This window comes from Labeo rohita, chromosome 9 (assembly GCF_022985175.1).
Source record: "Labeo rohita strain BAU-BD-2019 chromosome 9, IGBB_LRoh.1.0, whole genome shotgun sequence".
Taxonomy (NCBI): domain Eukaryota; kingdom Metazoa; phylum Chordata; class Actinopteri; order Cypriniformes; family Cyprinidae; genus Labeo; species Labeo rohita.
In genome coordinates, this window is record NC_066877.1 from 12,270,851 (window position 1) to 12,289,953 (window position 19,103).

The 19,103-nt window shown below is 35.8% G+C and overlaps 1 protein-coding gene across 1 annotated transcript in view; it reads left to right on the top strand.

Annotated features, from left to right (window-relative positions):
- Window positions 1-19,103, top strand: part of znf804a (zinc finger protein 804A) — a 76,642-nt gene that overhangs the window by 51,653 nt on the left and 5,886 nt on the right. Inside the window, 2 exon segments of the mRNA XM_051119398.1 lie at window positions 12,680-12,823; window positions 18,053-18,183. Of these exon segments, the coding sequence (XP_050975355.1) occupies window positions 12,680-12,823; window positions 18,053-18,183 (275 nt within the window).

Here is a 19,103-nt window from a genome sequence, read left to right on the forward strand (position 1 = left end):
TAAATGGTATTTTTATCTTAATATTTATAGACGCTAGTTCATATGTTTTGTTTTAAGTGTACCGATCTACTTTTGATTTATCCATCCAAAAACTTGGCAAATTCCGTGACTTTCCGTGTTATACAGTAAATTCAGTTTTTATGACTGGATTCCGTGACTCCAGCCATGTTTTCTGCATTGCGGTAATCATAGGGCCCTAATTATAGTATAACAGAGCCTCCTTTTTACTAAATGTGAAAAAAGGGGTGTAAAATGATAGTCAATCCTAAAAAACAGTCAATCAGAACAGTTTTCTCTGTATGTATGCTTTTATGGTTAAAAGGTTTGTCATATATCAAATTCTAAACTTCCACAATCAGTCTTTCCTCATGACTGATGTTTAATATAGATGATGAGCTGTGCTTGGGCCCAGTGATTTTTTGATGAGCACAGGGAATTGCTAAAGCTCTTGGCCAACTCACCAACTGAGATGAATGAGAATTCTAACTGAGTTTCTCCAGATATAATAATCCTCCTTGTCTGAAACTAACCAACAGTGATTAAGAAAATAAGCAGAGTTTGATTGTGACATCTTGACAGCGAAAGCGTGAAATTCAAACCTACATGTAGTAGAAAAAACACTTTAAATGAAATGAGACACCAGTAATGGCCTTATTTACAAGCTTGCAGCTTGAGAGCTGCAGAAACACTCAGACCTGTAAGTCCTGCACTTCACACTCCCAGCACACCATCATGCCAATGAGGAGAATTAGCAAATTAGTCATCTTTCATCGTCACTGTCGTCTGTGGGTTGCTTTTAATCGCATTTGTTCCAGCTCACATTCTATTACCGTTCATACAAGCGTGCCACTGAATGAAAATGTGCTACAAGCTCACAATGCATGTTTTCCGTGATTGTGCAACACGATAATTGCTCATGTTGATTTTAAGATGAGTTCTGCAAATGCCATTTCCTTTTTGTCCTGCAGCCAAACGTTCGGTTTAATTTTCAAATCTGGAAAATCATTTTCGGTTCATATTGCATTTCAGCTTGAGTGTGGAAGGATAATAATGACAATACCTTCATGTAATTATTTATGAATATGTATGCTTAAGATGAATATGCATGCATGAAATGAATATGTATGCATGAGATGACTTTGATTTCCCAGGCACGCCGCAGATCAATATTCAGCGCACAAAGGATCAATACAAGCCGAATATTACCTGTTAGGGATGAAAGGGAATCATGTGTAGTTCGAATCATGTCTTTGAGCATGTTTCCTATTTTTGACAGGTTGCATTAGCTCTCAGTCTTCTCTCTTCAGATACAAGTTTCACAGCACCTGACTACAGCTGCATCTTTTTTTTTTTTTTTTGAGACATTTGGGAAAGGCTTATCAAGCTCAGCTTCATCAAGCAGAAAAACGTCCCTCTAATTGCTGCATGCTCCCTGTGATTTATCCAAGCTCCCGTGTCGTGTCTCTGAAAAGCCAAAGAAAAACATACGCCGTTCCCTTCATAACCTCAGTTGATTGCAGATGATAATTATCACATCTCTCCCTCCCTCACAATAGGAGGGCAACCTTAGGAAAATTAGCAGCTGTCAAACGAAGGCACATCTCCACTGACTGCTTGTCAGCGTAGTCCCACACCCTCTCTCTCTCTCTCTTTTTTTTGTGTTTCTTTCTTACTTTTTTACCTTGTCAATGCAACTTCCCTGTAGGAATTGCAGCTGCAAGTCAAGGGCATTTGATCGTAGTCTTTACAAGAGAATTCTTCTTTTTACTCCCTGGCCCAAATCCACAGGCACAAAGCGGATGGAAACCAGCTTTTAACTCAGCCCTGCGTGTAAGTGTGTGTGCGTGTGTGATCTCCCTCTCCTCTCTTGTCTTAATTCAACTACATCCTCTCCCAGTACCGGCCGGGGGGCTAGCGCTTATAGAGGCCAAATTGTAATGCAGATCACTTTGGTACAAAACCTCACATGAGACACTTCGAGATCCCTGATGTATAAACCGAGAGTGTAAGGCTGAATTTCTCATCTAGCACCTAAATCGGCCTTGTCCCAGTCAACTTAGCGTTTACTCTGGTCTTCGGGGATTCTTCTCTCTCCAGGCTTTGTGTCTACAGTCTACGCAGCCTCCAATTACAGCCCACTCTCTGCAACTACTAGAAGCAAAAATGATGGTTGAAATGTGTTTGGAAATTGGTGTAAAACCCAACAAATACATGGTTTTTAAAAGCGCTGCATGAATAGCGAACTATTGTACAGGGTTGTAGAATGGAGTATTGCGCTCAATGAATACAGTGTGCGCATAATGTGATGAAGAGATTTAATTTAGCAGGGACAGATCATAACAATGTTTTCCAATTCTGCAAAAGACCATTTTCTGACTCCTTTTTGTATTGTTGTCTCTTAGAACAAGATGCATTTTGAATTCTTTTTTATTTTTCTTACCTCATTGGCATTTAGCTTTTTGCATAAACCTCATTAAGCCTTGTTAGATTCCTGATTAAAACAAGAAAACTATTTGCCAGTGGACAACGAAATAAATAAATGAAAGCCTTAATTTGTCAGGTAAATTAGCTTTTACCTTGATCTTATTTTTTAATGACGTTTAGATTATTATTATTATTTTTTTTTTTTTTGGAAAACATGGCAAAAATACTGATCATTATTGTTAAAATGAAAATCACCTTTTAAGCTCAGTATCTGTCTTTTTCCCCACACAAGTCCATCAATTATCTACCAAACAGCCGGATTTATTTGTTTGTTTCTTTGATCAGTTATTGATTTATTTTTATTTTTATATTTATTTTTAATTCTAAATCTACATCTTAATCTTTCTAATAAAAACAGAAAGAAACATACATACAAAAGTGAATTCATTTTTTTTTTCTTACTCTATTGGCATTTCGCTTTTTGCATAAACCTCATGAAGTCTTGTTAGATTTAAAACTATTTGCCAGTGGAGTAGGAAAAAATTATGAAATGAATGCTTTTACATTGATCTTTTTTAGTGATGTTTAGAGATTTTTTTAAATTGGAAAACAATGCAATAATTCTGATTTAAAAAATGTTTCAGAAAGTCTCAAGGTTACTGAAACATTAGTCCAAAAATAAAAAATAAAATAAAATTGATATTATTGTTTGAGCTTAGTATCTGACTTTGTCATCCCATTTTTTTTTTTTCAAGGAATTTTTTATTTTATTTATTGTTGATAGTTAAACAAATTCTAATCTTACATCTTAATTTTTCTAATAAAAATATGAAGAAAAAATTATCTCATTTTTATTTTTCTTTCTCCATTTGCATTTAGCTTTTTGCATAAACCTCATTAAGCCTTGTTATATTTATGATTAAAACAAGAAAAATATTTGCCAGTGGACTAAGAAAATTAAAATTAAATGAAAACCTTAATTTGCTGGGTAAATTTGCTTTTATATTAATCTTCTTCTTTTTTTTTAAATAATGTTTAGATATTTTTTTATTCGAAAACAATGCAAAAATACTGATTAAGAAAATTATATTTTAGGGAGTTTCAAGGTTTGTTTTATTTTATTTTATTTTATTTTATTTTATTTTTTATTTTATTTTATTTTATTTTATTTTATTTTATTTTATTTTATTTTATTTTATTTTATTTTATTTTTTATTTTATTTTATTTTATTTTATTTTATTTTATTTTATTTTATTTTATTTCCCAAGAAATTCTTGACAGTTTTATTTATTGTGGATTGTAATTAATTTATTGTCATTTAGCTTTTTGAATAAACCTCATTAAGCCTTGTTAGATTTATGATTTAAAAAAAATATATATATATTTTTGTCAGTAGAGTAAGAAAAATGCCTTATTTTGTCTGGTAAATTTGCTTTTACATTAAATCCTTTTTTAATGATGTTTACTTTTTTTTTAATTAGAAAACAATGCAAAAATATTAATTAAGAAAATGATTTTTCAGGGACTCTCAAGGTTATTAAAACATGAGTCAAAAACTGGTTAAAATGGAAATCATCTTTTGAGCTCAATATCTGCCTTTGTCCTCCCACACGTACCAAACAACTGATTTTTATTTATTTATTTATTTTTTTAAATTGTTGATAGTTAATCTAATTCAAAATCTTAATCTTTCTAATAAAAACAGTTCGAAACATACATACAAAAGTGAACTCTTTTTTTTTTTTAACCCTATTGATGTTTAGATTGTTACATAAACCTCATTAAGTCTTGTTAGATTTATGATTAAAACAAGAAAACTATTTGCCAGTGGACTTAGAAAAAATAAATAAATGAAAACCTTAATTTGCTGGTAAATTTGCTGTTACGTTGATCTATTTTTAATTATGTTTACATATTTTCTTCACGGAAAACAATGCAAAAATACTGATTATGAATACTGATTTTACAGGGAGTCTCAAGGTTGCTGAAACATTAGTCAAAAGTTGTTAAAATTAAAATGTATTTGTCTTTGTCCTCCCACAAGTTCATCCACTATCTACCACACAACTGAAAAGTTTTTATTAATTTTTATTTATTGTTGATAGTTAATCTAATTCTAAACCTACATCTTAATCTTTGTAATAAAAACAGGATAAAATATACATACAAAAGTGAAAATAGCACCCTGTGTTTGTTTATGCATTCACAGCATACTGAACTTGCAGCTTATGAATATGAATGGTATTCAGAGCAATATGCACTGCTATACAGTATGCCATACTGTACATCCCCTCAGCAATGTTTATTCAGCAGTAACGGCATGATATAAAGTGCATCCCATGACAAAACACAGCTGAGGGCTGTTTTGAAGCCCTATGCTAAATGAAGCTGATGTACCCTCCTCACCCTTAATAGAATAAATGTATTCCAAGATAGTCAAGTTACAATATACAAGGTTCAAGAATCTCATGATTTACTCAAGCCTGGGGAAACGGTCAGTTGCGTGACTTGCTTCACCATCTATTTAAAATGCAAGTTGATGGTTCAGCTGATTTCCTAGTTAAAACTCCAATCGACAAATCATGAGTGCATGCTGATTATATTTTCATTCTGGTATTCAACCAGATTTGTAGTGCACTTACGTGATTGTTATAGGAGCAGTGCATGTGTTGCTATTGGTGGAAAATTGCGTTAGCTCAAATCTTATCAAATGTGTTGTTCCCTAGACACCCACAACACTTTTTCTTAATCCTCATACAATTACGTGTCGTAATCAGGTGGTCGTCGGAAGAGCGCATTACAGCAGCGAGAGCCGTAGACAAATGCAGGAGCTCCCATCATGCCCTCTAGAGGAGACTCTTCAGTCAATAATGGAGATAGATTCTGTGTGTGTCAGCAATTTAGAAACAACAGCCAACAGGAATCCCACCAGAAGGGATACAATTAATCACAACAGGCGAGATGTAAGTGTCTGCTCGGAGAGATCTCGCTCTCCCGCAGTCTTCAGCGTAAAATGCCACTGCATCATTATTAAGACTGGAGCCTGTTGGGTTATTACGCCGCTTCAAAGTCAGAGCGTGCAGTTAGTGAAAATGGCTTTACCTCGCATTGGCGTGAAGTGTGGCTCGAACCCTGCGTTGTCTCGTCTATAAACTGTAGAAGAGGTAGTGAGTTGTGTGCTATTAGAGGAGTGTGTATTGAGAAGAGTACAGTCAATGCTCCATCACAACCGATCCGCTCGAGGAAGAGTAAAATTACTCCTCTAAAAAACTACTTGAGTGGGCGGAAACAAGCGGATCATGTCAAAATACATTTACGCTACGGTTCCGCCAGCCAGCAGAGTCGGTGTTGTGGTTTTCCCCTGTTTGCTGTACCTTGAAGTGGAACAGAGTGTGTACACAGTGTATATTTTAATTAGAATTTTAATTCAAAAAGACGGGAATGAGGAAATGTGATAATCAAGAATTGAATCGTTCTGGGTTCTTTGATAATTGACACTGTTTAAACACACAGAACAATGTAATTAGAGGCAGTAATAAAATGTAATGTCATATTTAAAGGAGCCATATGCAATAATCTTATCCTACAGCATTTTTAATGTTAGTCAGGTTATCTTGCACCCAGTTATAATTTTGTTTTAAAATGATAAGACTGTTAAAATTGTTAAATGGACTCTGCTTTACAGTACTTTTAAGATTTATTGTATATTAATTTTAATTAATATTTAATTATTTATTTATTATTATTAAAAAGTAATATTGTACGACAATGTAGATTATTATTATTATTATTATTATTATTATTATTATTATTATTATTATTATTATTATTATTATCGTCATCTCTGGTAGGACTGGCTTTTTGCACCCAGTCAAAATTTTGTTTTAAGTCTGTTAAAATTGTTTAACTGACTCTGCTTTAAGTGCTTTTAAGATTTATTGTTTATTATATTTGAATACTACTACTACTACTAATAATAATAATAAAATATTGTAATAATTGGTATTATTAAAACGTAATATTGTATGAAAATATAGTTGATTATTATTATTATTATTTTATGTTTGTTTTTTTAATGCTTGGCTTTTAATGATTGGCATCTTGCACCCAGTCAAAATTTAGTTTTAAAATTTTAAGTCTTACAATTGTTCAACTGACTCTACTTATTATTATTTATTTATTTATTTATTTATTTATTTTATTTTATTTTATTTTATTTTATTTTATTTTATTCTTTTATTATTTATTTTTTTATATGACCTCCAGTAGGATTGGCTTCTTGCACCAGGTCAAAATTTATTTAAAAATGATGACTGTTAAAATTGTTCAACTGACTCTACCTACAGTACTTTTAAGATTTATTGTATATTATATTTTATTAATAATAATAATAATAATAATAATAACAATAAAATATTGTAATGATTGTTATTAATAAAAAGTAATTTTGTATGAAAATATAGTTGATTATTATTATTATTATTATTATTATTTTATGTTTATTTGTTTTTTAATGCTTCCGGTAGGATTGCTTCTTGCTCCCAGTTTCAAATTTAGTTTACAATTGTTCAACTGACTCTGCCTAATATTATATAACATTATTATTATTATTATTATTATTATTATTATTATTATTATTATTATTATTATTATTATTATTATCATCATCATTTTTACATGACCTCCAGTAGGATTGGCTTCTTGCACCCAGTCAAAATGTATTTAAAAATGATGACTGTTAAAATGGTTCAACTGACTCTGCTTACAGTACTTTTAAGATTTATTGTATATTATATTTTATTATTATTATTAATAATAATAATAATAATAGATATTATTGCAATTATTGTTATTTTTAAAAAGCAATATTGTATAAAAATATAAATTATTATTAGTAGTAGTATTAAAAGACCTTGATATTTATATAAAATGGGCAGTCACTTGTTGCTGTGCTTATGACATAATTGTGACAGTTTCACCTCAGGTCAGACTGAATACTGGTGTTTGGTGTTTGTTAGTATGAAGCAGCTCTCATCTCTGTGATTTGTGACAAGTGTTGCCATCGCTGCTGGTTATTATAAAAGACAGTCGAGTCTTCGCTAGAACAGGCTGAAAATATGCATGAGATTTACAGCCGATTTGCCCGTGAGCAATATGCAAAGTTAATATTTTCTATTTCCTCATAAATTATGCGAGAATCTGTAAAAATAAAATGATCCCTGATGAAATTGAATTTTTGATTTTCTTGACTAGATATTGTTCTAAGGCTTCTGGAAATGTGCATTAATTAATCAACATGTTGTTTTTAATTAATGTTATTTGAGACAGGGTTTAATTTACTGTTTAATTCATGAATCACTCGATACGATTCTGTGAAGGACCATCTTCATTTTCTCTATTTGCACCAAAATACGCTCTTTCAACCCTCTGCTGAGAAATTGCCCCCTTTCTGCGCCACATAAAAGACATCTCTCATAACCCAGGTGTGCTATAAAAAGAGCAATCACAGTCTCTCTGATCACCACTCATGTCAATCATATTTTGTCTTTATGTTTCAATAAATTTCTGATGTGAGGTGTCTTTGTGGTTCCCACCCTTGTGGTTGACCTTGTTAGGCAGTCCCATAAACGCATGAAGGGCCACTTGATCCTTGACGGTTCGTGTTCTCGTGCTTGATGTTCGGTAAAAAAGAGAAGCCGTGTTAAGTATCGCTTCAGATTTTGGAGATGCATTGTGATGCTTCAGAAGTGTGCTATTTATATGAACACCCCCTGTGTGTCAACCCATCGCAGGATTTGTTTTAAGTCAGGCGGTAATCCACTGTATGTAAATACCCTTGTCTTTTGATGTTTTAATGGAATGCCAGATTGAACAAGTCTGCTGCTACAAATATTAAACAAAAGGCAAATGTTTAGTTTGCAAAATGTTTCTAAATGTGGCCCGCATTAATTATTCCTGCATTAGATTCTGCGTTTAAAAGACTGGGGACGATCTTTATTTCCCCATCCACTGCACCTTAACACCCAGGCTGCTGAAATCATGAGCTGAGAGTGGAGTTTCAGTTTTGTGCTTAGGGCATCTGAGGTGACAAATACACCACGAAAAGGTGCGTTTACACGCCAATTTTATAATGCACAGTCTGCAATCACTTACACAGGAGTCACAACAGTATTTAAAGTGCTAGAAAGAATTGATTGATTGTTGATTTTGTGCATGGCCTACAGAAAACAAGACTGGTGCTGTGCGACTCAAGTGCCAGTGCAAAATAATACTTATAATGCAAGCAGCTGGTGTTTTAATGTAGTCCTCTCTTATTAGTTTAGTCACAAAAAAAAAGAAAAAAAAAAAAGAATTAATTCTACCCACAAAATTTATTTTTTATTTACTGTTCACAAGGTGTTGCTATGCAGTTTAGGGTGTTCTGTGGTGGCTAAGAAAAAAGCTTAGAATAGTCTTACAAGTGAATTATCTAATTTTGTTTCTTTAAGACATTAAGTTACATTAAAGGTAGACTGTCATGGCGTCGTATGCGGGGAATGAGGAGTAGGGATGAGGAGAATCTGGAACATGCACTTTTATTGAACAATCCACACAAGGAACAGGAACGGACAGGAACAGCAGGGAATCAATAACAATAACCGAACAATAACCGAACACGAAACGGGGAACACAACCAAACTTAAATACACAGACCAATCAGATGAAGGACAGGTGTAACCGATTAAACAATGACGTAACAACTGAAAGCAGAACAGGAAAGACCAAATAAGGGCATACATAGGGAAAACCACAAAAACAGTCCACACGGGTGTGACATAGATCTTTTAGTTTGTCAAATAAGCTCTTAAAGGGATAGTTCACCCAAAAAATGAAAATTCTGTCATTAATTACTCATCGTCGTTCCAAAACTGTAAGACCTTTGTTCATCTTCAAAACATAAATTAAGATACAAGAGCTTTCTGACTTTTTGAGCTTTCTAAGTATTCTAATAGCTTCATAAAATTACGGTTGAACCACTGATTTCACATGGACCACACTCTTAAAAATAAAGGATTCAAAGAGGTGATTTTACAGTGATGCCATAGAAGAACCATTTTTGGTTTCCCAATTAACCTTACAGTGAAGAGTTCTTAAATGAACCATTTTAAAAGGGTTATCGGATGCCCATTTGTCACAAGTTGTTATGATTCTTTAGGATCTTAATGAGAAGTGTATAACATACTTTGGTTAAAATTTCTCAGTGGTAGAGTAAAACAACACCCTTTTTACATAGTCATAATTAGTTCTTTTGAAAACTGTTTTAGTGCATTTGCCTTTAAATGCTAATGAGCTCTGCCCACCCCACCCCTCTCTACTGTGAGGTGATGAGCCGCAATGTTTACCCTAGTCACGTTTAGCCATAAAACTGGCTAACTAGCACATTATTAAGAAAGGCAATTTGCAAAGATGCATAAAAACCCTTATGCTCACTTCTGTAGGTGAAGCTGGATCACAAATTATTCGCGCAATTATATACGCATTTATGTAGCTGGCCAGGCGCATTTCCTTCTAAAATGAAAGTAACCTTAATCCTTTGCATCTTCAGTGGCTCAGATGTCAGGAGTAAAAGCTATGTTCATTATTACATCACATCGCAGTCGCTCAGTCGGAGTTATTCTTGTCTTCTCCTACACCGAAGTCGACACAATGGCGGTCAGACTGTTACAAGGGTGGGTCTAAGGTAAGACGACCATGTCAATCAACTATCATGGAAGCGGCCTTGGTCTGTGTGACATCACACCAACAAGAGAATGGCTTCATTTGAAAAAGGGGATATTACTTATAAAGATAAAAAAAAAACCACTGGGTGGATTTTTAGCATTATAAGGTGGTTATGTACACACACTGCCAACGCACATTTATGTTCAAACAACATGTGAAAGTGAGTTTTGCATCTGATGACCTCTATAAACCTTTTTCCACTATAAAGAACCTTTTCTGCATTTGAAAGTTTCCATGGATAATCAAGGTTCTTTATGTAACCATCAATGCCGTAAAGAACCTATTTTTAAGAGTGTATTGTAACAATGTTCTTACTACTTGCCTGGGCCTTGAATGTGTCAGTTGCGTTGCTGTCTATGCAGGGTCAGAAGACTCTCTGATTTCTTCATTTGTGTTCCAAAGATGTACAAAGGTCTTACGGGTTTAGAACGACACGAGGGTGAGTAATTAATGACAGAATTTGAATTTTTGCGTTAACTATCCCTTTGACATGAAGGGTGGCTGCTATAGGCTGTTGCTACGTGGGCTTTGAACCCACCCCCAAATTTTTGTGATAACCTGGTGACTAGATATGGCTTTGACCCTGCCTTCAATGCAAGTTTATGGGTTTTTTTGGTTGTTTTATTGTCTGCCAGGCAAAAATCGTAGTCAGACAACTGTAGTCAGATAAGAAAAGTAATAGCACACTTCTTATCAACCCTCTGCATGATTTCAGGTATCTGTTTTGTTCATATAAACAGTGGGAGATACATTATGTGCAGTAATTTAATACTAAGTATTGTATTGTAAGTGTGAAAGAGTAATAGTGTTGTTTGTCTTTTACGACTAAAAATCTTTTTTGTTTGTTTGTTTGTTTTTATTAGTTTTTTTTTTTTTTTTTGCCTATGGTCACATACCCTTGAGAACAACCTCATTCTATTTTGAAATATTGAAAGGAACAGAGAGGTATGGGGTATTTCTCAGCTTGAAACAAAGTTGTTGTTAAGTGGCTGCTTTCCCCCATGCAGTGATTAGATCTATCTGCTGTGTAAATGAGTTCACAGCTTCACACCACGTCATTCGCTTTTTGTGTTTTTTCTTCTTTCCACATATTAACTCTGTTGTTTAATTTTGCTCCCTAACACTTTCAAGTAGAAAAGTTGTCAAAGTCAACTTTTTTTTTTTTTTTTTTTGAAAACTCTCTTGACGTTTTCTTGAGATGCAGCGGGTTGCTAATAAGTCTATAAAAACATCAGTGTGCTTCACACCAGCACAGATGCTCACGAAAGGATTTTCCCAAAAGGCATAACCATTTCCTGATAGAGAGTGAGTGATTTTGGTCTAATATTTCAGTGCTATTGAGCAAAAGAAAATAAGGGTCACTTTTCCTAGCACATCCAGCTAATCAAGCGATTCAGTTTTCATTACCTGTAAGCTAGCCACTTATTAAATACAATTACACGGCAATTGTTTCATGCTGCCTCGCAGTGGGAGTGAGTAAGAGGGATGTTATTATTTTTGCATATCACAGATGAATGTTTAGCAGCAGCGTATTCTCACCTAAGATAAGTGAGAGACAGACTATTTTCACAAGGCATTGGATCATTTGAATGGGCCGGGCTTTCCTGTCTCTCAGTCTAATGGGTTTGATGCAGTTGTGAAATGCTCACAATCATGTCAGTAATAACACCAGGCATATGTTTGTCAGCTTTGAGTGATGATGACAATCGTATATCATTTATTGGCTATCTCATTCTGGTTGACAAGTTTGATAGTTGACTTAATCATCCTTGGCTGATTTACTAGTCCTCCTCTGTGTGCAGTTCTTCACAGAAGTGACAGGCTCACGTTTGACTCTGCGATGGGTTTTATGGTAAACTGATTCCAATTAAAATGCAACTGCTTTTCCTCTTCCCCTGCGGTCATTTGGATTGGAGACCTTTTGGGAGTTGAGGGGTTTTTTTTGCATCTTGTTTTTAAATCTGCACGTTTCCATATATCAAGAGCTTTAAAGAAATTAGATTTGAAATACAATCTGCCCCCCGGTGAAAGTATTCCCATCTAAGATTTGTTGTAAATCAATATTTAATAAAGAGTATTAAAGAAAAGGAAGAAAATGAGGATGGCATCATGGGAGCTGAGTTTGGTTTTATGAGCATCATTTTCAAAGAAGAGCACCACAAATATTCACCCTCACAAATTATGAATATATATCAATATGACAGCAACATGTGTACTGTATACATACATTTTTCTACCAATATTTGTTTCTTATATATTTGTGATACCTAGTTCTGTGTCTTGTATAATGGTTTTCCTTATCAACTTGTTTCTTTTTAGTATATTTGGGGCCAACGAAAAAGCACTAAAAACATCTGTGTCTCAAATCGAGGACTTCATGAAGGACATTACATGACAAAGAGTGTCGCTCTAAATGATGTGATTTCATAAAACATTTTTAAACAACTTGTAAGCTATTATCCTGATGGATTATGCTGTTTCCTTTTGTTTCAGGATTATGCTGAGAAGGAGAAAACCTTGGCCAAAGCCCTGGAGGACCTCAAGGCCAACTTCTACTGTCAGCTGTGTGACAAACAGTATTATAAGCATCAAGAGTTTGACAACCACATCAACTCGTATGACCATGCTCACAAGCAGGTAATGGGCTTGTTGTCGGCCCCTTGAGACTTCCACTGATGCAATGCACAGCAATAATAGAGTGTTTTAAAAGATGACAACAAATGGATTTTGTAGCACACATGTATGGCACAAGACGAATGGCTTTCCCTTCGCCATAGGGTCAGAGGAGTGGTGGTGGTCTTATGGAGTTTTAATTTAGAAGGCCATAGATCAAAAGCAGGCAGGACAATTGCAAGTCTGAGTGCTTTGTTGTTGTTTGTTCCCGTTGTTTATCCCCTTTTCTCAGGACAGTGTTAAATCTATTTCCCAGCAGCATGCTGCATAAACAAGTTTGAGTGCTGGTTTTGTTGACCTGTTCTTAAGCCCAGCAAATTCATTAAGCCATACAACCAACATCCATGAAGTTTTGCTGCGAATAGCTCAGCTGGAAAGCTTTTGGTCTCGTCAGTAACCAGATCCATTGAGGCAATTGAACGTTATCACTGTAGGGTTGGGTATCGTTCAAAACTATATCAATATCGCTCAGATGGCACACGTACGTCTGCAAGATGTCTGTTAAAGATTGGTTGATCTGGAAACCATTTGCTGTGTACAAACATCTGACAGACATCTGTATATGTCTGTTATACATACATTATAAATCATAAACATCTTAAAGACATCTAATAAACATATATTTGACATCTGACAAGAAACACTCCAAAAAATACATCTTACAGATGTAAATGCAGACATCAAATAGACGTCTCTATGATGTTTGTGTGCTATCAGGGCATTCCTGAATGATACCTCAAAAATCTATGGTTTTTACTAGGGCTACCCCTAATAGTCAACTAAGAGACTTGGCCGACCAAAATTTTATTAGTCGCTTAGTTGCAGAAAAAAATATTCCACAAGAAGTGGTAAAGTCACGCAGTCCGTGACGGACAGATCGTTAACGACTGGTCCATGTGGTAATTCATTGGGCAGGACAATGTTCAAACGCTCATCTATCATTCATCGACCTCAAATATGGCTTTTCATCTGAAATATGTAAGTAGTAGCAACTTTACATGGCTGCTAAATTTAATGTTAACCTAGAAATATGTGTGCTATTCAAGTGTCTGTGTGGAGTGTGAAAGCTGAATAGTAGCGCACTCACTGCATGACAGAGGGAGGCACATTTTTGGTCATACAGACAAGAATAATACATTTTTAGAATCTGTAAAGACTCTTCGTTTATTTGCGTGCACTCAGAATAACAACAAAACATTGTGCTTTTGTAAAATAATGAAAGCAAACAGTATGCACTTTCTGCCATCTCGGTCTCTGTGAACTTGAGTGTGAAACTTCGAAACTGTGTATACTTGCCTTACAGACATTAAAAATATATCTATAGAGAGTGAGATGTCTACTTTTAAATGAACCAATTCAAAGAGAAAACAAATATTCTCAGATTATGTAATCCGTATGAAACATACGTAAAGGCACATCCTCTACTATGGAGATGAGAGTCAGTGTCCCCGACTTTATCTCTTAAGCCGAAAACAAAGAAAGCACTAGTTTATCAATAAATGAATAAAATCTCCTTGCTGTTTTTCCTTGACACATTTAAATTATTATATCTGCCGGTGCGCTGTGGCAAGCTTTTTTTTTTTGCATGCGCTTGAGCGCATATTAGGCTATGTAGGCAATTAAAGGCTCATTATTATGATTTATTAATTAATGTGTGACTAAAAGACGACTAATGCTTAAAATGAACAACTACTAGTCGATCAGAAAAATCTTTAGTCGAGGGCAGCCCTAGTTTTTACAGACTCAAAGACTCATTTCCTTAGCCACTGCACAAATGAATTAAATGTAACCAAGACAATAAATCAGTGCAAATAGTTTTAATAAACTTCAAATATATTTTAGTTTCCACATCTTTTAAACTAGTGCGTTTTCATTTTAAACCGCATGGCTCAGACAGAATCCTCATTTCTATTAATTTTCCTCTGATTAACTGATGAGCATTAGCTACTTCCAGCAATGTCTGCTTGTGTTTTCTCTTTCTCGATTGCTGTTCTGACTCAGAGGAAAGTCATTTGTCTACTCATTTGCTCTACTCATATGTCAATCATATTGCGCGTTAATAACCCTGTCTCTGATGACGGACGTCCATTACACTCCGTGTTCAGTTTTATACAAAAGAAACCCAGGAAAACATTTCTACGGATGAAACATTCAGCTAATGATTCAGCTTCACGATTACATCAGTATATAATTTGTGTGTGATTTTCATGATTCTATTTTCATAACAATACAGGGTGTTTACATGAGAAATGCTAAGCAGGTGGAGCGATTAGTTTGATATGAAAGGCTACAAATACCATATTTCAGCAACATTATATGGCCAAAACACACAATAGATCGCAATCTGAAGTTATTACAAACACTCAATGGTGGTTTAAAGTAAGTTTTGGGTAAAAGCATAGTATAAATCTTAGAAATTTACTTGAATGGTCACGTAACATGTTTTCTTCATGTAGTGTTGACAGAGATATTTTCTGAAATGCTAGTATGGATGAGGATCGTTTTCAATTTGAAATGCCATTTTAAACCAAAAACACACTAGTGTAAACATAGCCCTACGTCTATGAGGGTTTGGACGCTTACACACTACAGCCTGACGTTTGAACCATGTCTCTGGGCGTAACTAGCATACGTGTTTCTCTCTGATGCCTCACTAGAGCTGATCACCAGCACTTGATTTAGGCACATCAAGCATGCTGCGTGCTTGTTGGCGTTAAAGATGGCAAAAAGATTAAACCCCATAGGTATCTTTGGTACAGGACAACAAGAAATTGTCGTTGTTGATGGTATCAAGGCAATTCAGTTGTTGCCGACTAACAAACTCGATATCCAGCACTAAATATCACATTTTGATATTGTAAGAGATAGTACTAGTTAGGAAACAGATCATAGGCACCATCATTCCAAAGTTAATTGACCAAAATCAAAATGTAGGTAAACAGGGTGGAAGATCACTCCATTTCCCAAAATGCATCGCCTATTTGTTAAATTTGTTTCAATTACAATTCAGAAAATTGGATTCTTCAGTTCTGAGATATTCTGCAGCAAACAAACGTATCATAACTTCAGTGCAGTTTCTTGGTATATGTTGATTTAAAAACCGCAAGCGTCCAAAAATAGCAGTGTAACCTTTAATAGCAAGTTAAAGCTTTAATTCCACCACTTGTCCTGCTGTTTGATATCGGCCCTGACCCCTGTGCTCTGACTCACTCAGAAACTAAATGCATGAAGTCTCCGGGGCCTGCTGCGCTGTCAATAACAAGGCTCACTGAACTATTGACTGAACACCATCTACAAACCCTCCACCCATGACCTTGCTATTGAACACAGCAAAAGGAGCGAAATGAACGGATTGTGAAGGAAAAAGCCACTCCCCCCTTGCGCTCTGATATGGGTGCTACACTTGCTAGCTTGTGTCATTCAGATGTGTTTATCACATGGCCTCCTATCTGCACAGTTCAACTATTCTACAGCACGGGCGCACGCTACCATTCAGCTTCCCAGCGAATGGGGTTGATGGATGAATAGCACGATTTCCCAGCAACCCTCAGGACCTGGCAGAGCATGTCTGCTGAGAATATAATGGAGTACGGGAGACTCGCGGCCCCACAGGAAGCCCAGAGCTACAGAAAAGCCTGGTGTTCCTGTCAGTGTATGAATCATCACTGCCAAGCCTTCACTGTCTGACTGGTCTCAGTGTTGCTTTTAATTAAGAATACATGTCCGGTCAGAAAATTACTGTGTTAAAATTTTCATTCATTCTCAAGTGGCCTGTCAGTCATGTCTGCCCCCACTGTACATGAAAGGATTTCACCGGGCATTGGCTCCCTCGTATCAGGGCTGCATCCTACTATAAATGATGTAACCACATCCAGTCATGTGAAATACAGGCTACATGCATTAACGGCTCGTTCCAGAGCTTCTCTCGACAAATACATTAACAATCAATGAAGAACCGCTCCAAGAAATGCACCTGAGAGTCAAATAAATATAGCCCACGCCAACCTGTTTGCTATTTTCTGCAAGGCTGCCTGACAGCGAACCGGCGCAGTGCATCAGGCCTGAGTTTGCCCATACTGTGCCAGCAGAGAGCGACAAGATAGGCGCTGAAGGATAGAGGGCAGGTGCACAAAGAGACCCTATCCTGATGGGATCAAACTAGTTACCCTGATGTGCCCACTCCACACTGAGCGGCCCTTTAACATGACAAAATTATATCTGATGTGACCGCCTCGCATTCCCCTGACTATGAGCCCCAGCCACGGTAAATGCAATCACTGAAGCCTTCTCAAATCGGAGAGGTTACAGCGCCACTGAACTGTGTATAACTGTGCAACCTGAGTGGAATGCATAATGCTGGGCCAGATGACTCTTCTTGGCTGCCTGGAGAAACCATCACTGTTTTTACTCTTGGCCTCGCCACAGTACAACCCAAAGTTTGCGCTGCTATAAAGATGCTTTTCAGAAGAGCTTGTCATCTGTCTTGAAGCTAAGCATCAAGTATTAATGGATAATTGAATGAAAGCTTTCAGGATTAATTGGATGTGATAACTGTTCTAGAGCTGGTTGTTGCTTGGAGACGTCTGGTGCTTTCAAAAGGAGCGTGGTCTTTAAATGTCCATAAATATCATATCCTCGTGAATAATTAATGGGAGTTAATTTAGATTATCTAACTGACTTAACGTAAGTGGACGCTGTATGTTCAGACGTAATCCTAATCGATACATCCCACTACCTGAGATGCATTTACTACCCCAGCATCAGAACGCCATGGCGGCTTCCATCAATCTCGCATTCAAAGCACAAAGCCTTTCAGACCAGGAAACAAATGCAAATTAGCATCACTGAGTTTTATCTAAAATAAATAGGACAATTTCATGGAGTTTAGCAACCTCATCCTCAGCTTCTTTTCATTTGCACAGAAAATGGATTTGATGAAACATAACATTGGTTTGCAAACACCTTAATTACCTTCCTTCTCTCTTGAAGAGATTTTTAATCTTTTTTGCTGTGTATCCCTCAATGTGCGATACACAGCGATACCCAGTCTTCATAATGAAAGGTTGTTAAAGCATGGAAAAAAAGATTCATGGTCTCAAAGAGGATTATCATTCAAATAGCTTTTTTGTTGCTTTGGTGTAGTTGACACACTGAGATAGGTGAATGAATTAGATATTGTTTGTCCCTCCTCAGAGACTGAAGGAACTGAAGCAGAGAGAGTTTGCCCGCAACGTGGCCTCCAAATCCAGGAAGGACGAGAGGAAACAGGAGAGAGCTCTCAGACGCCTACATGAGCTTGCTGAGCAACGCAGAGAAGTGCAATGGTGGGGGACGTTTTGTTAAATTGTTATTTCCGTACTTATATACAATGTGCCAGTGTATACATATATAGAGTGGGGTCTAAAAGTCAGAAAATCAGCTTTTTTTTTCATCTGAAATGTTCTTTGAATCAAGGAGAACACTATTTAAAAAAATAAATCAAGATTTTTTGTGACTCTGTCACATTGATCTTGTTCACTCCTTTGTACAAAACATCAGATGCTCTTGCTTCCATTCTAAGCAAGCAAGATGTTATTTTAATCTCAAGTCTTCTTGGATACCGTGGCGCAATCATCAGGTTTCCCCTGTGAAGTCTAATCCTCATTATCAGCCCCTTTCTGGTTTGTTAAAAGTGTAAATGAACCTGGCACATGCATTTCATTTTTGTTTCAGACCCACTTTATATTAAGTGTCCTTGACTACTCTGTACTTCCTTTTAAATTAAAGGAGAAGTTAATTTGCAGAACAAAAACGTACAGATAATTTACTCACCCCTTTGTCATCCAAGATGTTCAAGTCTTTCTTTCTTCAGTCGATAAGAAATTATGTTTCTTAAGGAAAACATTTCAGGAATGCTCTCAATTTAGAGGACTTCAATGGTGCCCCTAAATTTCAACTTCCAAAATGTTGTTTAAATACAGCTTCAAATTGCTCTGAACGATCCCAGCCAAGATCGTTCTTATCAGGTTCTTATCTAGCGAAACGATCGGTCATTTTGTAAACAAACTGATAATTTATATACTTTTTTTTTTTGAAGTTGGGGAAGGCATACCCTAACTGTATTGACCGTACTGAACCAGAAAAAAATGAAGACTTAGACAAGATAAGCGTTTGAGGTTAAAAAGTATATAAATTGTCAATTTGTTTCAAAAATGACTGATCGTTTTGCTAGATAAGACCCTTCTTCCTCTGCTGGGATCATTTA